Raw genomic sequence first — 25,163 nt, 5'->3', positions numbered from 1 at the left:
CCAGTTATGTCCGACTCTGTGTGACCCCATAGATGGCCGCCCACCAGGCTCCCTCGTCCCTGGGATTCTCCAGGCAAGAACACTGGAGTGGGTTGCCGTTTCCTTCTCCAATGCATGAAAGTGAAAAGTGAAAGTGAAGTTGCTCAGTCGTGTCCGAATCTTAGCGACCCCATGGACTGCAGCCCCAGGCTCCTCTGTCCATGGGATTTTCCAGGCAAGAGTACTGGAGTGGGGCATCCATACATGACTACTGGAAAAACCATAGCTTTGACTAGATGGACCTTTGTTGGCAAAGTAATGTCTCTGCTTTTTAATATGCTCTCTAGTTTGGTCATAGCTTTTCTTCCAAGTAAGAAGCGTCTTTTAATTTCATGGCTGCAGTCACTCTATGCAGTGATTTTGGAACCCAAGAAAATTAAGTCTGTCACTGTTTCCCCATCTGTTTGCCATGATTGATGGGACCAAATGCCATGATCTTTGTTTTCTGAATGTTGAGTTTTAAGCCAGCTTTTTCTCTTCTCTTTCAGTTTCATCAAGAGGCTCTTTAGTTCTTCTTTGCTTTCTGCCATAAGGCTGGTGTCAATCTGTGTATCTGAGGTTATTGATATTTCTCCCAGCAGTCTTGATTCCAGCTTATGCTTCATCCAGCCTGCTATTTCATATGATATACTCTGCATATTAGTTAAGTAAGCAGGGAGACAATATATAACCTTGACATACTCCTTTTCCTATTTGGAACCAGTAAACCTGAGTTTACTCAACAGGATTTTCAGATTTTGGTTTATCATGGTGAATTCCAGAGATGCTCTTATTAGAAATAAAGTTTGCAACACCCCAGGTTTGGGGACAGAACTGAGTGATACCATGGTTTTTGACCCCAGGTTATCTTGAATGAGATACTGATAGTGGCTAAAGGCTTATGTTTATTTCATTCACCAAGTATTTATTAACTGCCTTATCATATGTAGACACTAGACAATAGTGAAAATAAATACTATTATTTTAAGTACATATAAGTATTTGTAGTAGATGTGTATATATAGAATGTATACAGAATATATCTTAATGCATAAATATAGCCTGTGTCAAAGATAAGGGTTGTTCATTTCTTTCAGTAAAGTCTTGTAGGTATTTTATTCTTTTGGGTGCTATTATAAGTTGAATTGTTTTCTTACTTTCCTTTCCAGAATGCTTATTGCTGATGTGTAGAAATAAAACTCTTTTTTGTGCATTGATCTTGTTGTACCTGGCAACTTTGCTGAATTCATTTCTCAACTCCAGTAGTTTCTGTGGATTCTTTGGGATTTTTTGTTTTTAAGGTCCCGTCTTTGTGAATAGTTTTGAAGTGAAGTGAAGTTGATCAGTCGTGTCTGACTCTTTGCAACCCCGTGGACTGTAGCATACCACGTTCCTCCAGCGATTGGATTTTCCAGGCAAGAGTACTGGAGTGGGATGCCATTTCCTTCTCCAGAGGATCTTCCCGACCCAGGAATCGAACCTGGGTCTCCCAAACTATAGAGATAGTTTTACTTCTTCCTAATTTAGATATTTTAAAATATCTTTTCCTTGCCTAACAGCTCTGGTTAGAACCTACAATACAATGTTAGATAGCAATGGTGAGAGGTAGACATCCTTGTCTTGTTCCTAATCTTGGCAGGCAAGCTGGGTGGGACCTTTCAGCCTTTGAATGTAATAGTATCTGTGGATATTTCATAAGTGCCCTCTATCATGTTAAGGAAATTCCCTTCTGTTCCTAGTTTTTGAGATCTTTCATTGTGAGGGAGTGTTGAATTTTGTCAAATGCTTTTTCTGTATCCGTTGAGATGATCCTGTGTTTGTTTTGCTTTGTTTTTACTTCCTTATGTTAATGTGTATGACGCTGATTTTTTTGTTGAACGACCCTGTATTTCTGAAATAAATAACCATTTGATCACGGTGTGTAATACTTTTAATGTGCTGTTAGATTTTGTTTACTAATACTTTAAGAAGATTTTTGCTTTAGTATTCACAAGGGCTAGTGGTCTGTAGTTTTCTTGTGCTGTTGTTTTCTGGTTTTGGTATCAGAGTAATAAAAGCCTCATAGCATGTGAGGAAGTATTCTCTGTGCTTCTGTTTTTTGGAAGAACTTGAGAAATATTGACACTGAATCTTTTTAAAATAAATGTTTGGTGGAATTCACCAGTGAAACTGTTTGGACTTAGGTTTTTCTTTGGAGGTTTTTTTCCATTTCTTTGCTTGTTTAGATTATATTTCTTCTTGAGTCAGTTTTGGTAATTTGTGTTTCTCTAGGAATCTGTGAATTACATCTAGGTTATCTTAATTTGTTAGCATATTAACTGTTCATAGTTTTCTCTTATAATCCTTTCTATTGCTGTAAGATCAGTAGTAGTGTTTCCACTTTGATTTCTGGTTTTAGTTATTTGCATCTTTTTTTTTTTTTTTTTTGTCCACCAGGCTGTAGTTTTGTCAGTCTTATTCTTTTTAAAGAAACAACTTCCAGTTTTGTTGATTCTCTTGTTTTACTACCCTGTATTTTGTATTTTTCTACTCTTACCATTTTACTACTTCCCTCTATTGCTCACTTTGCATTTAGTTAGCTCTTCTTTTTCTAGTCCTCACTGTAGAGTTGTGAATGGTTTCTTTTGCTTTAATGCAGGACTCCACTGCTGTACATTTCCCCCTGAGTGCTGCTTTCATTGTATTACATGATTTGTATTATCTGTGTTTAGTTTCTATTTGTCCCTATTTTATAATTTCCCTGTGATTTCTTATTTGGCCTATGGTTAGTTAAGAGTAATTTAATTTCTTCATATAGTTGATCTTCATTATTCATGGATTGTTTGTAAACTTAGCCCAGGCAGTAAAATTTGTTACCCAAGAATCAGTATATTCAGACATGTGCAGAACGTGAAAAATTTGAGTCAGCTGGCATACATCTTCCCAGGCAAGGATGAACAAGGCAACAATCTGCTTTCTTGTTTCAGCTATTATTTACTGTAGACAGTCCTTTTTGCTCTGTTCATGCAGTGTTTTTCAAGTTTTTGTGCTTTTTGTTGATGGTTTTACTGTTTAAAGTCAAGTGAAAGTCACTCAGTCTTGTCCCACTCTTTGCTATTCCATGGACTGTAGCCTGTGCATGGAATTCTCCAGGCTAGAATACTACAGTGGATAGCTATTCCCTTCTCCAGGGGATCTTCCCATCCCAGGGATTGAACCCAGGTCTCCTGTACTGCAGGCAGATTCTTTACCAGTTGAGCCACCAGGGAATGGTCCCTAAACTACTGTGCTGTTTCAGTTCAGTTGCTCAGTCAAGTCCAACTCTTTGCGACCCCATGGACTGCAGCATGCCAGGCTTTCCTGTCCCATCACAAACTCCCGAAGCTTACTCAAACCCATGTCCATTGAGTCGGTGGTGCCATCCAACTATCTCATCCTCTGTCGTCCTCATCTCCTCCTGCCTTCAATCTTTCCCAGCATCAGGGTCTTTTCCAGTGAGTCAATTCTTCCCCTCAGGTGGCCAAAGTAATGAAGTTTCAGCTTCAGCATCAGTCCTTCCAATGAATATTCAGGACTGATTTCCTTTAGGATTGACCAGTTTGATCTCCTTACAGTCCAAGGGACTCTCAAGAGTCTTCTCCAACACCACAGTTCAAAAGCATCAATTCTTCAGCACTCAGCTTTCTTTATAGTCCAACTCTCACATCCATACATGACTACTGGAAAAACCATGGCTTTCACTAGATGAAACTGTCAGCAAAGTTATGTCTCTGCTTTTTAATATGCTGTCTAGGTTGGTCATAGCTTTTTTTCCAAGGAGCAAGTGTCTTTTAATTTCATAGCTACAGTCACCATCTGCAGTGATTTTGGAGCCCAAGAAAATAAAGTCTGTCACTGTTTCCATTGTTTCCCCATCTATTTGCCATGAAGTGATGGGACCAGATGCCATGATCTTCATTTTTTGAATGTTGAGTTTTAAGCCCCCTTTTCCACTCTCCTCTCTCAGTTTCATCAAGAGACTCTTTAGCTCCTCTTTACTTTCTGCCATAAGGCTAGTGTCATCTGTATATCTGAGGTTATTGATTTTTCTCCCGGCAATCTTGATTCCAGCTTGTGCTTCATCCAGCCTGGCATTTCACATGATGTCCTCTGGATATAAGTTAAATAAGCAGGGTGACAATATAAAGCCTTGACGTACTCCTTTCCCAATTTATAACCAGTCTGTCATTCCATGTCTAGTTGTAACTATTACTTCTTGACCTGCATACAGATTTCTCAGGAGGGCAGGTAAGGTGATCTGGTATTCTGGTATAAACTGCTGTTTAGTGTCCCTAAACACAAGAAGGCTGTGATCTACTTTACAAAGAAAATATACATGTGTGAGATAAGATTCATTCAGGCATCAGTTACAGTTCTTTTGGCCATGAGTTCAATGTTAATGTATCAATAATACAGTACTTCCAGAAAAGAGAAGAGGAAATTTACCCATGTGTGTGTAAGGCCACTCTGGAAATGCAAAAGTAGTATTTGTAGTGTCTGATGAAGTTATGGAAAACATGGGAAAGTGGCTGAGTTTGTGGATTCATGAGCTGATAACCAGCTAAACGAAAAAAGAAACCATAGTGGACAGCATTGATGTGAGACTGAAAGCCAATGAAACCATGTTACACAGAGCAAGGAAAATATTCTTCTCTTATAGTGCTGACTGGCCTGCACATTTCAAAACACTACACAGCATTAAAAATGTAAACTTTCAATAATCCTGAGTCAAGATCAAGAGGCTATGGGATGTTCTTTAGATTATCTGCCAAGCGTTAGGAAAAAGGTATGTGGAAAAGCAGGTTTTCAATGCTGATGAGACTGGCTTGTAGAACTAGTTCTCCAATTATGTCAGTGTTTGCTTCAGTTGTTTTGGGGCTTTGGTGCAAATATGTTTATAATTGTTATATCTTCTTAATGAGTTGATCCTTTTATCAGTGCATATTGTCCTTTGTCTTTGGTAACAATTTTTGACTTGAAGTCTGTCTTGTCTGATTTTAGTAGAGACACTTAGCTCTCCCTTTTGGATACTGTTTGTGTGAAATGTTTTCCCATTTGTTCACTTTCAACCTATTTGTGTCTTCGGATCCAAACTGAGTCTCTTAGGCCACATAGAGTTGGAGCAATGTTTCCTTATCTATCCTACCAATCTCTGCCTTTCATTGGAGAGTTTATACTATTTCTATCCAAAGGAATTACCTGTAAGGAGTAACTTTTGGTATTTTGCTATTTGTTTTTACGTCTTTTGCCTCTTTTTGCTTATAATTTCCTGCATTGCTGTTTTCTTTTGCATTTGAGTTTTTTTTGTACAGTGTACCATTTTTATTCCCTTATTTTCTTGTGTGTATAATTTTTGATACTTTGTGGTTACCATGGGAATTATAATTATAAACTAGATATATTTTTGAAGGTATAACTGACACTTAGTGAACTCTGGGAGTTGGTGATGGACAGGGAGGCCTGGTGTGCTGCAATTTATGAGTCGCAGAGTCGGACACAACTGAGCGACTGAACTGAACTGATGATGGATATGAATGGGGAAGCCAAGATTAACAAGAATTTGGCCTGAGGAATGAAACTGTGGGGAAGTCTTTTAGTGGGAAGGAGATAACCATAGGAATTTAAGCTGGTCAGAGGTGGACATGGAATTAGGGATATCAGATTTAGTCGTTTTACATTGGAGATGCCTTTTAGACACTGATCACATAAGCAGCTGGATACAGAAGTCTGAAGTTCAGTAGAAATGTCCCAGCTAGAGATGGAAATTTCAGTCAGGAACGTATAGCTTGTATATAAATCCTTGGGACTGGATGAAATCAATAAGGGAGTTAGCATAGATTGGGAATTGGGCTCACAGATACTGAGTTGTGAATTAAGGGGGAAACTAACAAAGATGCCTGAAAAGGAGTGGTCTATGTATATGTTATATATTTCTAATAAATTCTGACATTTTTTAGGAAAGAATAATTCCACATGAATCTGTTTTCTTTCCAGTTATATCTAATTGAGGACAGTAGTCCTAAAATATTCAGTTCAGTTCAGTTGCTCAGTCGTGTCCAACTCTTTGCGCCCCACGAATTGCAGCACGCCAGGCCTCCCTATCCATCACCAACTCCCAGAGTTCGCTCAAACTCTCATCTATCAAGTCGGTGATGCCATCCAGCCATCTCATCCTCCGTCGTCCCCTTCTCCTCCTGCCCCCAATCCCTCCCAGCATCAGAGTCTTTTCCAATGAGTCAATTCTTCGCATGAGGTGGCCAAAGTACTGGAGTTTCAACTTTAGCATCAGTCCTTCCAATGAGCACCGAGGACTGATCTCCTTTAGAATGGACTGGTTGGATCTCCTTGCAGTCCAAGGGACTCTCAAGAGTCTTCTCCAACACCACAGTTCAGAAGCATCAATTCTTTGGCACTCAGCTTTCTTCACAGCCCAACTCTCACATCCATACATGACCACAGGAAAAACCATAGCCTTGACTAGACGGACCTTTGTTGGCAAAGTAATGTCTCTGCTTTTTAATATGCTATCTAGGTTGGTCATAACGTTCCTTCTAAGGAGTAAGCATCTTTTAATTTCATGCCTGCAGTCACCATCTGCAGTGATTTTAGAGCCCCCCAAAATAAAGTCTGACACTGTTTCCACTGTTTCCCCATCTATTTGCCATGAAGTGATGGGACCAGATGCCGTGATCTTCATTTTCTGAATGTTGAGCTTTAAGCCAACTTTTTCACTCTCCTGTTTCACTTTCATCAAGAGGCTCTGTAGTTCCTCTTTACTTTCTGCCATAAGGGTGGTGTCATCTGCATATCTGAGGTGATTGATATTTCTCTTGGCAATCTTGATTCCAGCTTGTGTTTCTTCCAGCCCAGCATTTCTCATGATGTACTCTGCATAGAAGATAAATAAGCAGGGTGACAATATACAGCCTTGACGTGCTCCTTTTTCTATTTGGAACCAGTCTGTTGTTCCATGTCCAGTTCTAACTGTTGCTTCCTAACCTGCATACAGATTTCTCAAGAGGCAGGTCAGGTGGTCTGGTATTCCCATCTCTTTCAGAATTTTCCACAGTTGATTGTGATCCACACAGTCAAAGGCTTTGGCATAGTCAATAAAGCAGAAATAGATGTTTTTCTGGAACTCCCTTGCTTTTTCCATGATCCAGTGGATGTTGGCAATTTGATCTCTGGTTTCTCTGCCTTTTCTAAAACCTGCTTGAACATCAGGAAGTTCACGGTTCATGTATTGCTGAAGCCTGGCTTGGAGAATTTTGAGCATTACTTTACTAGCATGTGAGATGAGTGCAATTATGTGGTAGTTTGAGCATTCGTTGGCATTGCCTTTCTTTGGGATTGGAATGAAAACTGACCTTTTCCAGTCCTGTGGCCACTGCTGAGTTTTCCAAATTTGCTGGCATATTGAATGTAGCACTTTGACAGCATCATCTTTCAGGATTTGAAATAGCTCACTGGAATTCCATCACCTCCACTAGCTTTGTTCGTAGCAATGCTTTCTAGGGCCCACTTGACTTCACATTCCAGGATGTCTGGCTCTAGATGAGTGATCACACCATCGTGATTATCCGGGTCGTGAAGATCTTTTTTGTACAGTTTTTCTGTGTATTCTTGCCACCTCTTCTTAATATCTCCTGCTTCTGTCTGGTCCATACCATTTCTTCCTTTTATCGAGCCCATCTTTGCATGAAATGTTCCCTTGGTATCTCTGATTTTCTTGAAGAGATCTCTAGTCTTTCCCATTCTGTTCTTTTCCTCTATTTCTTTGCATTGATCGCTGAAGAAGGCTTTCTTATTTCTTCTTGCTATTCTTTGGAACTCTGCATTCAGATGCTTATATTTTTCCTTTTCAATATAAAAGAGACAGTTCAATATAAAATTAAAAGGTAGTTTTAATTTGGATATTCTTAAATATTAAATCTGCCAGATGAATTGGTTATTATGCATCATCTTCCTCCCCCAACACAATCCCACTTTAGGAGTATTAGTTTTATCTAGTTTATCTAGTTTAGGTTTTATTTTCGTTAAGACCTGTGGTATTTTTTTTATCTGGTTTAAAAGATGACTTGATACTTCTTTGCTTTGATACTATAATTATACTGAATTGTTATTCTCTGGGGAATAAATGTGAAAGTCATGTAATGAAAACTGGATCAGGTCTTCCCCCAAATGTTTCTTTCCACAAAAGAAATCTAGGGAAAATATTCTGAAGATGGAGACTAATGGCTAAAAAAAATCAACCAGTCAATGAAAATAAAAGTGACTTGTTCTTTTCCCAGGTTTTGTCTTACCCTAAAGGTACACTAGAATGGGGGAAATGCCTCCGCATCTAGCTTGATTGCATTCCTCACTCCATTTAAATACCTTGGAGATAGTAAACCTAAATAAATGTGTATTCAGTTCAGTTCAGTCACTCAGTCGTGTCCAACTCTTTGCGACCCCATGGACTGCAGTACGCCAGGCTTCCCTGTCCATCACCACCTCCCAGAGCTTACTCAAATTCATGTCCATTGAGTTGGTGATACCATCCAACCATCTCATCCTTTGTTGTCCCCTTCTCCTCCCGCCTTCAATCATTACCAGCATCAGAGTCTTTTCAAGTGAGTCAGTTCTTCGCATTAGGTAGCCAAAGTAGTGGAGTCTCAGCTTCAGTATCAGTCCTTGCAATGAATATTCAGGGCCGATTTCCTTCAAATGTGGATTGAGTTAAGTTAAATTCAGTTTCATTGTTCCTGTTCAGTAATGCTCCTTATCCCCTACTTTCAGTCCTAGCTTTTGAGAATCAATAAATTAATGTTTCTTCTATCTGTTATGTACAGAGAATTCCCATTAATAACTTTGTACATTTTTAAATTCCTTATGGGATCTAAGTAAAAAGAGAGAAAGAAGAAAGAATCATAGGAGACTTGTATGGTGGTTGTGGTGGTAGTTTTTACTTCTTTGACCCTCCCTGGCTAGTGAAGAAAAAAAAAAAAAAAAACAAGACCTGAGTACTTGGCTACAGAGACTGAAGCCACTGTCATGGTCTCTTACCCAGAGTAGAGCAACAGCTTCCTAACCCACCTTCCTGCTTCTACCCTTGCTCCCTTATTGTCCAGTCTCAGGACACTGCTCTGCTCAGGACCCCGCAGCGTGGCTCCCCAAGGTCACGCTTCTTACACAGGCCTCTCAGGCTCTTCTTGCTCTGGTTGCCAGGACCTCTCTCACCTCTCCTCCTGCCTGTTCCGGCCACACAAGCCTCCTTGCTTGTCCTGTTTCCTCATTAGAGGCTTTGTTCTTCTGCTTCCACTTCTTCATGTATATTCTTTCCTCAGATATCTGGTTGATCAATTCACTTCCATCCAGTCTTGCCTCAAATCTTAGTTTGTCAATATAAAGCCTACAGTGACTATCTTCTAAAACTTTAACCTGCCCCCCATACACTCCCATACTATTACTTATCCTTATCCTATTACTGTTTTAATTATGATAAGTGTGCTTATGCTGTACTAATGATTTAACCCTGAAAACAGCTTAACAACAAAAGCTTCTTTCTCATCTGTGTTTCACATCCATTATGGGTTAGCAAACAACTCTGATCCACTTAGAACCTCAGAGACCCGGGGTGAGGGAAGTTTGCCCATCTGGTGATACACCTCAGCATACAGCCTCCAGTATCACACCTGTAGGAAAGAGAGCATTCATAGGATGATTAAAAGTGGTACACGTCACCTTTTCCCCAGTTCATTGGTCAAAACCAGGCACATGGCCCCAGTCTAATTGCAAGAAAAGCACAAGGCATATTTGATGAACATTACTGTTTTAGCTCTGTATGTGTGTGTGTGTGTGTGTGTGTGTGTGTGCGTGCACATGTGTGCATGCATACTCAGTTGCTCAATTGTATCTGACTCTGTGACCCTGTGGACTAGTGGACGCCTCTGTCCATGGAATTTTCCAGGCAAGAATACTGGAGTGAGTTGCCATTTCCTACTCCAGGGGACTGTTTTAGCACCTGTTCCCTTTTTATTTCTCCATAGTACTTATTATTTTTTATTATATAATTTGTATAGTCTATATAAAGTATTGTTTATATATTTACATATCATATAATTTGCATATTTTATATTTATTATTAAGTTGCATTTCGTCAGTAAGAATTTAAGCTTATTCTCCTAGAAAACCTCACTACTTAAAACTTCTCGGACATAAACCTTTCTTCATTCGCTCCTACTGTTTGTAATGTCGTCTATCATTTTTACCCTGTGCTCTTTTTTTCTGTAAAGATTAAATCCTACTCATCTTTTGAATCATACTCAGTTTGGGAGACTTTAAAGGTCCATGCCTTAGACTCTCTCCATCATGGCACTTACCCTCCTTACAGGATTACTTGTCTGACTGCGTCATTAACCAGGTTCCTCATGCATATCGGAAAACATCTGAAGGAATACCTGGAGCCTAGAAAAGGATCTATGAGGATCTGAAAAGGACAATATACGTAGGATGAAGAGATGACAGAATCAAGAAATACTCAGAAAGTAAACTCAGTAAGACTTCATTGTTGGTTGAATATGAGGGATGGGGAAGAAATCAAGGATAATTCATACTTCTCATTTAGATTAGGATGCTTCCAAATGAAATAGGGAAAATGAGAGGAGGAACAAGTCTAGTTGGTAGGATGATGAGTAGGGTTTGAGGTGTAATGGGTTTAATGCTCTAAGGATCTCAAGTTGGAGATATGTGCAGAGGCTGGCTAAATGGTTCTTAATCCAAGGACATGCATAGGTCTCCAGCATGCTGAGTAGTAGAAGAAAAGGTGAAACTGCCAATAACTACTAAGGCCAGAACCCTTAGTTATACTAATGTTTAAGGAACAATGAGGAATGTTTTCTTGTGTGGAAAACACAGAAAAAAATAGATGGTGAAAGGGGAATGAGAGTGTGATGCTGTCAAAATCAAGGTATTTATAGACATTCAATAAAAAATATTCGGGCCATAGTAAATGCAGTGTGAGTGAGCTAAGTTGCTCCAGTTGTGTCCAACTCTTTGTGACCTTATGGACTATAGCCTGTCATGCTCCTCTATCCATGGGATTCTCCAGGCAAGAATACTGGAAGTGGGTTGCCATGCCCTCCTCCAGGGGATCTTCCCGATCCAGGGATCGAACCTGCATCTCTTATGTCTCCCGTACTGGCAGGCAAGTTCTTTATCACTAGTACCACCTGGGAAGCCCCTAGAGAAATCAAGTCAAAACAACTATGTACTAAATCTTGACCACTCTTGCAGCATTACTTAATTCCTTTCTTTTAACCTCACTTTTTATTGACCCACTTTCAATACTTAATGAATTGAACCATCTTGGCTTCCGTTTCATTGGGAAATTTGAAGTAATCAGGCACAAACTGTCTCAAATGTGCCCCCTCGTCTTCATTTACAAACTTAAGACACACCCAACCATCAGTCATTTCCTTCTTCCCTCTAGTATTAGGAGCTTCAAAGTCACCTCTAGTTAGTACTAGAGGTGTGCCATTGATACTGAAGTGAAAGTCAAAGTCGCTCAGTCATGTCCACCTCTTTGTGACCCCATGGACTATACAGTCCCTAGAATTCTGTAGGCCGGAATACTGGAGTGGGAAAGATCCCCCTTTCCCTTCTCCAGGGGATCTTCCCAACTCAGGTATCAAACCCAGGTCTCCCACATTGTAGCCAGATTCTTTACCAACTAACTGAGCCACAAGGGAAGCCCAAGAATAGTGGAGTGGGTAGCCTATCCCTTCTCCAGCGGATCTTCCCGACCCAGGAATTGAACCGGGGTCTCCTGCATTGCAGGCAAATTCTTTACCAACTGAGCTCTCAGGGAAGCCCAACTGATAGTAAAAGTCATCTGCATTTTAAGGTTTTTCCCTCTTTATGGCTTCCTGTTTCCAATATCCCACCAAAATTTTTCACAATATAGTTGCTATTTGAAATTATTAATGGACAACAAATTACATGATGTTGAATATTGAAGGAAGATGGGGAAATGGCAAACAGCAGTCACTGATGGAAGTGAGAGGGAAATAATGCCTCCTCCCCAGGGAAGCAATGACACTAAGCTGGGCCAGAGTCAGGTGCTTTTCCAGAGGCACTTTCATTTTGTAGTTATAGTAAAAGTATGTATTTTATTTGTTTTTCTTCTGTAGCAGGCCAGTGATTGAGTCTTTACTGTAGAAGCAAAAATGAGCCAGTTCCCACAATGAAGATTGTAGAAACATTAGATTTATTTGTTCATTCATGCAAAACTATTTCTTGAATGTCCGCTATGTGCCATGCTTAGGCTTAGGTGCTGGAAATATAACAGAAAGTAAACACACATACTTCTTGTTCTCCTTGAGTTTTTATCTGCTTGTTTATATTTAACCTGATTTATCTAACTAATTTTACTTTTTTTTTCCCTTCAGTATCCTCTCACATATGGACTGATTCTTATTCCCTGCTGGTGTTCTCTAGTTTGCATAAGTAGAATTTACATGGGAATGCACTCCATTCTGGTAAGGAAAACGTTGTGTTCATATTGCTTTGTTTTGTCTAAAATCAACATGCAATTTTATCATTTTTAATCATTTTTAAACTTACTGGAAACTTAAGTGAGAAAATATAGTTATTGTAAATCTTTTTTTCTTGCAAAAATAGCAACAGGATGTTTTGCAAAGTTTTAAAGTAGTTATAATATATATATTTCATAGAAACAGTTCCCAGCAATCACAAGAACCAAGTATTATTTAGGATAACATTTCTCCCTCCTTCCAGGTTCACTTTTCTCTTCCTATTCATTTTCTTCTATGCTTTTCCTACTGCTGAGTCAAAACTGACAGTGTAAATACGGACACCAAGGAGCATTACTTGTAAGTGAAAACCCAGTGAATAGAAATTAGATGAACAAAGACTGTCCTGGTGCCACTTGTTTTTGAATATTAAACTCTAGTTTTCTTCTTTCCCAACAGTATTTTAGGGCTTACATCAGATATTTTATTTTGAGAAGGCAATTCAGTTTCAAAAGCAGCAGCACAGGAACCCTGTATCTTTCAGCTATACCTACTCACTTCCCTTCCTGTTCCTCTGATTGACATTCCCTAATTCTGGCCCTCACCATCTCTAACTAGGGTACTGCAGCAGCTTCTTAATTAGTAGCTCCACTTCAAGTGTGACACAGCTCCATTCAGTGTTTAGCCTCCTACTGTAGTTTACTGTTCAAAACACAAATATGATGCTATATTGAATGACCTATGTTTGCTCAACTGTGAAGGGTGTTTCTTATCTTCACATTGTTAGGAATGCCTTAACCTCCACATGGAATGCTGTTTTTACTTTCTTTGCCTAACTATCAATCCATTGTTCATGACTCACCAGAAGATATTATCCCCTAAAGCCTTGTTACCTTCTCCATCTTTCCTTTCTCAAGACTGGTTAGGTGGCCTTTCTCCCAGAACATCTTGAGCATAATTCTGGCATAGCACTTATGCTGAATTGTAGTTGCTTTTTTATTTATCTGTCATCCCCACTAGACAACAAGCAATATGAGAAAAATAACTCTACCTTCACATATAGTGTGGTGTCTCTTAGAACACTCTGTGAAGGTATTATGTATTATAGATAAAGAATCAGAAGAAAGATGGAGAGAGAGGGACGAATTCACGGAATCCAAAAATTTATAAAGGGTTATATAAAATTTTTCTTGTCCTTAACAAATGAACACTTTTAGAATTTTCTACTCAAAAATATCTCATTTCATAGCTGAAAAATACTGGATTTCTGTTTCTTTCTCAGATTACTTACCTCCAGCAGCTGCCCCTTCACTAATAAATTTACAAAAGTCCCAAATGCTATGTTAGGAAGCAAACTATTTGTGTTTTATTTTTAATAATTATTTATATTAATGCAAATTATGAATTGACATAATTTTATCTTTCTGACTAGTCTGTAATAATTTTATAATAGATCAATTATCACCTTTTTATATCAAATCTAATATTAGTCACAAGAAAATGTTTTCCATCTCTGTGCCTCATTACAGTTATTCCCTTCTACTCCCAATTAACCATATTGTACCTGAAAAACTACCAAAAGATTATGAACTAAGAATGATAATATTATCCCTAGATTCATTATCATCATAAAAGAGGAATTAGAATCTTACTATATTGAATATATCATCTCAAACATGCTGTTGTCCAAAGGAAATATATAGTGGATTGATTATTTAACTGAGTTCAATTCATGTTTTTGATACTGGATAACATCTGTTCTTGAATCAACTGAAGTAAAAACAATACTGATGTATTGTTAAATTATAAGTCTGATAACCTAGTCTTTTTTTTTTTCTTGTTCTTTTGGCCATAATGCATGACTTGCAGGATCTTAGTTCCCAAACCAGGGACTGAACCTGGGCCTGGGCAGTGAAAGCATGGAGTCCTTATCACTGGATCACCAGGGAATTCCCCAACCATCGTCATTTAGTTATTCAAAAGCATCCTGTCCCATAGAATATCTTTATCAGTTTTATTCTGACTAGCTACTCAATTTTATTATGTGTATTATTACAAGTTGTTTTTCTTTTTCAAAAGTAAAATCACAGATGACTTGCAAGCATTGTAAATTATGATCCTGTGTTACAACGTTTATTAACATTAAGAAGAAAGTTCTAGTAATATAGTCTAAATAATTTATAAGGAACACTTTATTCAGTATTTCCCGTATGCTTTGTTTTTATTATTACAACACAAAGAGCAACACTTAATTTATTTTTAATGCCTACTTTACTGAATAGCTTCCCAGATGGTACAGTGGTAAAGAATCCTCCTGCCAATGCAGAGACACGGGTTTAGTCCCAGGGTTGGGAAGATCCCCTGGAGAAGGAAATGGCAATCTACTCCAGTATTCTTGCCTGGAAAATATCCATGGACAGAGGAGCCTGGCAGGCAATAGTCCATGGGGTCGAAAGAGTTGGACATGACTGAGCAACTGAGCATGCACACACTTTCCTAAATACATCTCCTTAACCTCCAGAAAAGTAGAGGAGTTACTTTCTCCATTTTCCCTTTATTTTCTGTCAGACCTAGCCCTGAAAATGTCTTAAAACACAAGCCATTTAAAAATTACCAGACTAAGTACTTGTCAGATTACTAGTTTACTTCTACATTAGTAAAATTATGAATATTTTATAATTACATTTACCTAAAATTGTACTAAAAGTTTGTCTATATGTGGAAAGTTTTTTTAGAAAAGTATTATGAGATCCTCAAGTAGCATGTACCTCTAAAACACATTTTTATAAGAATCAAACTAATCAAATAACAGCAAAAGTCCTGAAAACATGTTATGGAGAAAGATCCAGAACAGTAAACACTAAGAGTTTTAATAGTAGTTCTTTCTGAGTAATAATTACTTGTTACTTTTATCCATATTTTCTAGATTTTCTATACTGAATATGTATTAAATTTGAATTTTAAAGATAAAAATTTCAAAATACATCCTTATTAGTTGTTTATAATGAAGAATGATTCATTCCAGTAATATGTTTTGTTGTTAGAAACTCTGTTGGCATCACTGACATGTTGAATTAGAATCAGGACACCTGACAACACTAGGAGTGGACAAAAGTCGTGAATTCTAGTCTCAGCCAATCACTAGCCTCTCTAGTTCTATATACTGATTGGGAGAAATGAAAAGAAGGCAATTCCAGATTTGATATGTGATAAATCTTTATTGAATTTATGGTATTTGATATCCTCTACCATAAATTTGATAACTGTGACTATTCCATTCATATGTGTAATTAACTTTTACAGCAGATTTGTTATCTATAATTAATTTAAGTATCTAAAGTTATTTGCTTTCTTTTTGGAAAATTTGCTACTTTGAGTTCTTTGTTACCTTTAACATCAACTTTTCTTTACTGCATATTTTGTGCTGTAACGCTTAAAGTCACTTAGTTACACAGTTTAATGTTGTACATTAAATTGGTATCACAATGACAGCCACTGTGTTTATGTCCTGAATTCAGTCATTCTTCTTTTTGGTTCTGTAGCATGGAAATTAAATATGCCCTTTTTATCCAGGGTGATATCGTAAATAACTAATGACAATTAGAAAATGAGGCAGCTTTGTATAGAGTCTTACAGTAATTAAATTTAATATTCATAGAGTTATACAAAAAAAGTAGAGGACAATAAGATTGGATGTTTTATGTCATCCTGAAATATACTTCTAAAAATATAATTGCTATCATATATATCTAAAGAAAGCATGTTAATCAACAAGAAAAAGAAAATCCAAAGTAACAGTTGCCCTAAGAGACAAATATATCTTGCATATAAAAGGAATAGCCCACGGACTTATGAAATAATGCTTAATAATCACGGAAATGCAGATTAAACATCAAGAAATACCAACAGCTGATGGGACCTGAATTTCTGTAAACATTTTGGAGATTATTTTATTTGCTTATAAAATTGAACATGCACATATACTTTGATTCTGCCTTTCCATTCCTAGGCACATGTCCTGGGAAAAGTTTTGTAGACCCATACAGGGAACATCAAAAGAAAGAATATAGTAGCATTGTTTAAGTTCCTGGTTGGTTTAAAAGTATATACCAATGAAGAAAGCATTCAAGCTCAGCCGTAACCAATGAACTAATCCAAAACCTGAAAACAACCTGAGTGACTGTCAGTGGGAAAAATAGATAAATAGTTATATAATCACACAAAATATTACATACTTGGGAAAGTGAATGACCTATAAACCACATATGATGAATGAATCTTAAGAGTTTAATGTTAAGTGTGAAGAGCAAATCAGAGGAGACTACGTATTGCCTAACATTTTTATAAAGCTCAGAAAGAAGCAACACTTGGTAATATTTTGTTTGGAGATATGTGATAAACAGTTTTTATTTATATTTTTAATTGGGGTGTAATTGTTTTATACTGTTTTACAATGTTGTGTTAGTCTCTGCTGTACAGCAAAGTAAATCAGCTGTAAGTATACATATATCCCCTCCCTCTTGAGCCTGCTTCCCACCCCACCCAGCATCCCACCGCTCTGATCATCACAGCACTGAGCTGAGCTCCCTGTGCTCTACAGCAGCTTCCCACTAGCTACTGTTTGACACATGACCTGACCTGCCTCTTGAGAAATCTGTATGCAGGTCAGGAAGCAACAGTGAGAACTGGACATGGAACAACAGATTGGTTCCAAATAGGAAAAGGAGTACGTCAAGGCTGTATATCGTCACCCTGCTTATTTAAAACTTATATGCAGTCTACATCATGAGAAACACTGGACTGGAAGAAACACAAGCTGGAATCAAGATTGCCGGGAGAAATATAAATCACCTCAGATATACAGATGATACCACCCTTATGGCAGAAAGCGAAGAGGAACTAAAAAGCCTCTTGATGAAAGTGAAAGAGGAGAGTGAAAAAGTTGGCTTAAAGCTCAACGTTCAGAAAATGAAGATCATGGCATCTGGTCCCATCACTTCATGGGAAATAGATGGGGAAACAGTGGAAACAGTGTCAGACTTTATTTTTAGGGCTCCAAAATCACTGCAGATGGTGATTGCAGACATGAAATTAAAAGATGCTTACTCCTTGGAAGAAAAGTCATGACCAACCTAGATAGCATATTGAAAAGCAGAGACATTACTTTGCCAACAAAGGTCCATCTAGTCGAGGCTATGGTTTTTCCAGTAGTCATGTATGGATGTGAGAGTTGGACTGTGAAGAAGGCTGAGCGCCGAAGAATTGATGCTTTTGAACTGTGGTCTTGGAGAAGACTCTTGAGAGTCCCTTGAACTGCAAGGAGATCCAGCCAGTCCATTCTGAAGGAGATCAATCCTGGGATTTCTTTGGAAGGAATGATGCTAAAGCTGAAACTCCAGTACTTTGGCCACCTCATGCGAAGAGTTGACTCATTGGAAAAGACTTTGATGCTGGGAGGGGTTGGGGGCAGGAGGAGAAGGGGACGACAGAGGATGAGATGGCTGGATGGCATCACTGACTCAATGGACATGAATCTGAGTGAACTCCAGGAGTTGGTGATGGACAGGTGCTGCAATTCATGGGGTCACAAAGAGTCGGACACGACTGAGCGACTGAACTGAATGTATATATGTCAGTCCTACTCAAAGCAGGTATCTGTTCAGTCAGTACTCAGGTTTATGCAGAGTGACAGAACTATTAACCAGCATACCAACAGATTCAAAGTACTTTTTATAATTTCAGGTACACTCTATGTATCTGATTTCTATGTACCAAATGTTACATTATAACAATAATAAAAAATCTTAGTACAGAAAAACATTAAGCCACTACTCTGTTGCTTAACTGTATTGAATGCTATTGAGAAGTAACCATTGTTTTCGGCAGCATAAAGTTCACTGCTGCTGCTGCTAAGTCGCTTCAGTCATGTCCAACTCTGTGCGACCCCATAGACGGCAGCCCACCAGGCTCCCCCGTCCCTGGGATTCTCCAGGCAAGAACACTGGAGTGGGTTGCCATTTCCTTCTCCAAGGCATGAAAGTGAAAAGTGAAAGTGAAGCTGCTCAGCCGTGTCCGACTCTTCGCGACCCCATGGACTGCAGCCTACCAGGCTTCTCTGTCCATGGGATTTTCCAGGAAAAGTACTGGAGTTGGGTGCCAAAGGTCACTAGTATCTATGAAAAGAGTGGTTTCAATGCAGTGATGAGTTTAGGAAAAAATAAGGATGTGTGGAAGTGGAGACAGTGAATGTATGCGATTTTTTTGGATAAATTTTTCAGTGATAGTTAATCCCAGGGTTTGGTCTTGTTTGTTTGAAGATGAAAATTTTGGAATAGTTTTGTTCATGTCAGGAATGATTTGGAAAGAAAGATTCTTTTAATAATAGCTTTATTTCCTCCAATAAACCATCTTCTGTCATACATAAAAGTAGATGTCATTTTTGATCCCCTTTGCTTCTCTCTTACATTCAGATGATCACTAAGTCGAAGTTAGTCAACTCTTATTTTAAAATATTTTACTGAATCCATCTACGTATGTCTCTGTATGGACCACGTTTAGAGTGAGTCCCTGTAGTAGCCTCTCAACTTGTGTCTCTAGTGGTGTCCTGTCTTCCCTACTTTACCCCTATAATCTATTCTCTACACAGTGGATGGAGTGTTCTTTTATAAACATCGATCAGATTTTATTACACTCCTACTTGGGAATCTTTCTATCAGGCCTGCTGTCGCTTTTGAAATAAAGGGTGAAGTTCTTACCTAACCTACAAGGCCCTCCCTACGTGATTTGACCTCGGCCTGTCTCTCGGATCTCATGGCTGGCACTCTCTCTCTCACTGTTTGAGGCACACTGGATTTCTCTCAGTGCCTTGAACTCACTAGGTTCTTTTCTGCCTCAGTACTGTGGCACTTGGTTATTTCTTCTACCTGGGACACTTTTCCTTAGGTCTAAAGATAGGGCTGACTCTTTTTTGGAATCAGATCTCTGCTCAAGTGTCACCTCCTTAGACAGGTTCCCTAATCACTCTTAATAGGGCCTATCCCATCATCTTGTTAATAACCCCAAATGGTAATATTTATCTACTTTTTACTTATATGGTTATTATCAGTCATCCCCACTAAAATGTAAGCTCTATGGCAGTAGGTATCTTCTCGGTTTTTAAGCGATATATCCCGCATTGTAGGCAGACGCTGTTACCATCTGAGCCACCAGGGAAGTTAATATATCCTTAGCTCCTAAAATAGTGTCAGGCACATGTAGGTACTCAGTAAGTATTTGTTTAGTGAATTAAGAAAAAATAGGCTTTGTATCCTCTTTAGTCATGGCAGTAATTATGTGTTTAGGTGTGTAATTATTAAATACATGAAGTCTTAAAATAAGTCTGGTTAATCCTTGAACAACTTTGACGTCAGTGTAGTAAAAAATCCACCAATAATTACAGTGTGCCCTTCATATACCTGGTTCCTCCATATCCACAGTTCTTCTTATCAGGGCTTCTGCATCCTCAGATTAACCAACCAGGGATCATGTAGCACTATACTACTGTTTACTGCTGAAAAGAATCAGCTTAGTGGATCCACACAGTTCAAATCTGGGTAGTTCAAGGGTCAGCTAGCTGTATATTGCTTTTCTCAGAAATCACAACTACATACTTTAAGCTAGTTTATTGTTCAGGATTTGAATATAAATTTGTGTATAGCATATCTATATTAACTTATAAAAGGGCAGAACAATAAAAACATAATCATATTCTTATCAATAAATCTTTTTCGTGTAATGGTTTTAGTACCTACCATATATTATATAAAGTTTAATAATGTAACAGTTTAAAATGTTAACATTTGAAATGTGAAATATGTACTTATTTCTTTAAATGCCAAACATAAATATACTAAACAACTGTGCTTTTTTCTTTTCTCAGGATGTTATTGCTGGATTCCTATATACCATTTTAATCTTGGTTATCTTCTATCCATTTGTGGATGTGATTGACAACTTCAACCAAACTCACAGATATGCTCCATTAATCATCATCGGGCTTCATTTAGCCTTGGGGATCTTTTCTTTCACTCTTGACACCTGGAGTACATCCCGGGGAGACACAGCTGAGATTCTGGGAAGTGGTGCAGGGATTGCATGTGGATCTCATTTTACCTATAAAATGGGTCTACTCTTAGATCCTCCTCTGGATATATTACCTTTAGCTAGGCACCCCATTTCAATGACTCTGTTTGGAAAAGCCATATTGCGGATATTCATAGGGATGTTCTTTGTACTAGTCGTCAGAGATATGATGAAAAGGATCACTATTCCTTTAGCCTGTAAAATCTTCAGTATACCTTGTGATGATATTCGAAAAGCAAGGCAGCACATGGAAGTTGAACTTCCTTATCGGTATATCACCTATGGAATGGTTGGTTTCTCCATCACATTTTTGGTTCCTTACATATTTTTCTTTATTGGAATCTCTTGATGGAGAACTACTGTTTATGAGAAGAAAGAAGGGTATCAATTACTGATATCTAAAAACCATATTCTAGTTAAAAGCCAAATCAGAGTTAGGCTTTTGCAGGACTTTAACTTAAATAATTATTTAAGTAAATTCTTAAGAGTCAGTGCATTTTATCACTGCACATCCAGTTACTGTTTTAGGTGAGCTGAGCTATTACAACATTGAGAAAATGATAAATACCATTTGGAATGTTCATGTAATATTTGGAGAGTTTTGTGCTGTTATGGATTCAAGTTATATAATATATATTAAGGAACATAATATCAAATTATGTATCTAATATATATTATATATAAAATAATATACCTAAGTTTCTTTGAACCATGGGGGTGTATTATAAAATCAATAATAATATGCAAACAGTTGTGCCTGTGTATTTGGATTTAATACAGGTATGTTATTAACTGATTAATTTTAATTTACAATGGGAACCATTTCCTAATCTAATTGCATAATTACTAGACCAGAATTCATATGTTACCACATATTAATTTACTGCCTCTTTTTACACTGCCATCATCTTTCATGTCATCCATGATGTTGAACATAGGAGGCATTTTTAATGGACCAAATTTTCCCAAAAATTAGTTTTGAATTCCTTTTTTTTGTTGTTGTTTTCCAGTTGTGTGCACTGTGTTGAATGTATTTTATTTGCAGTTGTTCTGGACATTAGTTTAATAAGTCAGGTACTGAATTTTATTGCTTGCTAATTGTGCCTTTCTGTTGCTGAATTAAGAAATGCCATGTATACTGTGATATAAAAATAAGGCTAACTTTATCTTAAGTTACATATAATCAGACAAATATTTTTAAAAATATCTGTCAAGCTAACAGGGCTAGAAGTAAACCACCTTCAATTCTTTAGCCTTTGTTTAGAAAGAAACGTGGAATGGGCTAAATTTTCTCACTAATTTATTGGGAACCTAAATGGATAAATATTCCATTTTTATAGGTATTTTTCTGTGCATTGCAAGTTATAGGAACAAGATATATTTTTTGTACATTGTCTTGGTCGTTTATACTACAGGTAGATAATTCCAATGAATGGAAATGTAATTGAACTTTATAGATGGGACAATGCACATGTTTCATATATAAACAAACCATTTTTCTAAATTATTTGGAAGGGATTGGATTTAGCAGTGTTAACTTTTAATACCCATTTAGTAGCTACTTAATGGTAAATTATAAAATTTAAAAGTGTCAGAATTTTAGATCTTATTTTTTTCAACCTTTTATTATTTTCACAGTGGAAGATTTGAGTATAAATATTAAACGATTCTTTATTCTGTCCGTGCCTTTATATTTTGAAGTGTAATTGTAATTAGGTTAACATTAAATTTATTTGTATTAAGTTTTTCATAAAGAGAATTAACTTTCCATGTAAATGAGCATCGGGTATGGAATTACTGACTTAGTGCAATATCTGTCTGATTATCCAGAGATATCAACTTAAGATGTTTCTATTTTGGGCAACATAACTATTTGAGCTCATATTTTTATAACTCTGATTGAGAATTTAAAGACATGGTAATTTTTGACGATAGTGCGTCTGATAATTGTAAGTAAAGTAACTAAATTTACAGCCTTTACCTATTAGTTAACAGAAAACCAAGGCACTTAGAAAGATACTGGTACGTTGGAAAATGCGCAAAGAACTTTTCTTTCAAAATGTGTTTACTGAATTGAATTTTAGGGACTATTTCCTATAATTTGGGTCTATGCTATCTTATTAATTTTTATATCGAGCTTAAAAGTATTTGAAAATATTCCATTTCTTTGTGATTTATTATTTTCTGTCCTATGGTAGTTCCATGCTAAATGTATTTTAAAATAAAAGCCAAATTCAAGATTGGAGGGTGTTTTGTTTGCCTTCTATGTATTTGTTTCTGTATTTCCTGGTAGAAATGTATGAAATATGTCTAGTATTTTCATTCTAGCAGTCTTTTCCTGTGAAGCATTTCATTCACTGTAAGTACTGTTTTTAGTAATAGAAGACACTGAAGAAATTCTTTATGGTTCATACTGACTTTGGGCTCTATATATGATCATTCTGACACTGAACTTTCAGTGAAAATTTTCATAACTTTATTTTTAAAACTTATGCCTAAAACATGTTTCAATAAAACCCATGATTAAGTATTGCAGGTGTTTAGTTGACTGCTAATCCATTAATTCAGGCTCATAATACTAGGAACAGGTACCTTTTCAAGCAGAATAAACATATGAACACTTCATTTTTAACTTATGAACTGTCATAACATGAATTGTAAAAACTAGGGCTGCCCATAGGTTTTTACAATCTAATTTTTAAAACCTTAATATAAAGTGGTACTACTAAAGTAGATTTACATTAATTTTATTTATTAGCTTTCTTTATAAGTAGTTTATTAAATGTATCTTTCAAAGAATATAAATATTAATTCAGTGATGTGAGTATAATTTAAAGCAAATTTTCATAAAATGTTTGATAAAGATGAATAAATACTAAAATGTTTTTGAGTGTTTTATTAAATAAATACTTAAATGTTTTTATTTTTGTAATCACAGAATTTTATGTGGCAAAGACTTTTGATCACTAAAGCAATTTTATTCTTGTTAGCAAAGACTATTTACTCTTAAATTTTAAAACCAGCTGTTTAATCTGGACATCAGTAAGGGTCAATTTTAAAAATTCAACTTTATAGTTGAATTAGTTCTTCTGAAAGGAGTTTTTGTTGTTTGCTGTGGAGATTATTTTGAGAAAGGGCAGCAGCAATGGTTTGAGAAAAGAGTAATTGGATGTAGTGAATGTTACTGTGTTGATTATTTTGTTAAATTTTGGTCATGTTCTTCCAGTTTTTGCTCTTGTACATAAGTTAAAAAGAAGACTTTTAAACTTGAATTTTAAGTAACTTTTACAGTTGAATTTTAATGGTGGTTACATAAGCTATACGCCTAATCCTTCTCCAGGGAATCTTCCCGACCAGGAATCCAACTGGGGTCTCCTACATTGCAGGCAGATTCTTTACCAGCTGAGCTACCAGGAAAACCCTGAAGCTATAAATAGCACAATAAAAAAAAGTTTCAACATGCTAACTACAAAGGACATTTTAGAATGCTCTTCATTTTTAAGCATACGAAACCACTTCAAATTTTATAAACAAAGCATTCCACACCTTCCTTGTGAGACATACATGAGGGAAAATTCAAAGAAAAATAAAATAAAATTTTTAATAAAAATGTTTACAGAAATGCTAACTTTTTAACCTCAGCTAGTTGATATTTCCTAATTTGGTCTTTTTTCCTTTCACCATGTTTTGTCTTGGTGTATTTCCCATGGATGTCTAAAAAGCCCAGCTCCTACTACTGTAATCAGATGTGACAGGAATCTAACAGGTAATGTTAGGAGTGTTTTCCTGTCAGTTTCTGAAAGCCAGATGAACTCTAAGACTGCTTTCTGACCTGTACTGACAGACTGTATCATGACTATCTACAGCATCATTGGGTTTATTTTCAGTCTCAAATGTCAGAGTTCATTATCTCAGCCTTTAAAAAATCATACATTTACTATTATGCTGTTTGCAATATTTGTTCGATTTAATAAATATTTTAAAAATTTCTTTTGTTACATAATGACATTTTCTTATGAGATGTAAAATGGATTCTTTTAAAAAATAGTTACTACAGTAATATTACCTCATGTTGCATGATTGCCCAGTCTCTAGATAGGTATGTACATTTTCCAGGCAAAAAATTTCATAAGTTTTCATCAGCTTCTCAGAGAGATTGGTGATCTAAAAAAGTTTAAAAATATGTAACAGTCTACATTTTACTTCTTGTTCTGTTTTAAAGGTTCATGTTGTAAATGAATGCTTCCAATTCATCTAGTAAGAATTTTGTCACTTTTCATGCAAATATTTAAAGGATAATGATTTAGAGTCTTGAAATGTTTTGCATGTAATTACTACAATACCCCATTGTATACAATAGAATGTGATTTGTATCCAGATAAGTTTTAAGATGTATTTTCTTTCGAGTTAAAATAAAATCTGAGAAGAAAATATTCTGTATATGTGGGGATATAACTTTAGTGTCCAGTAATAAGCTATATAAATATGTTCTTG

General features: G+C 36.7%; 1 protein-coding gene across 1 annotated transcript in view; it reads left to right on the top strand.

Moving 5' to 3' along the window:
* The window catches only part of SGPP1 (sphingosine-1-phosphate phosphatase 1), a 42,859-nt gene extending 19,947 nt beyond the window's left edge, over positions 1 to 22,912 (top strand). Inside the window, exons 2-3 of the mRNA XM_069596808.1 lie at positions 12,465 to 12,554; positions 20,467 to 22,912. Coding sequence (XP_069452909.1) covers positions 12,465 to 12,554; positions 20,467 to 21,018 — 642 coding nt within the window. The 3' untranslated portion in view covers positions 21,019 to 22,912. The remainder of the gene's footprint in view (positions 1 to 12,464; positions 12,555 to 20,466) is intronic.
* Positions 22,913 to 25,163: the final 2,251 nt, after the last annotated feature.

The sequence above is a fragment of the Ovis canadensis genome, chromosome 7 (assembly GCF_042477335.2).
Source record: "Ovis canadensis isolate MfBH-ARS-UI-01 breed Bighorn chromosome 7, ARS-UI_OviCan_v2, whole genome shotgun sequence".
In the NCBI taxonomy this organism is placed as follows: Eukaryota; Metazoa; Chordata; class Mammalia; order Artiodactyla; family Bovidae; genus Ovis; species Ovis canadensis.
The sequence above is the reverse complement of the archived record's forward strand: the minus strand, read 5'-3'. Positions and strand labels throughout refer to the sequence as shown.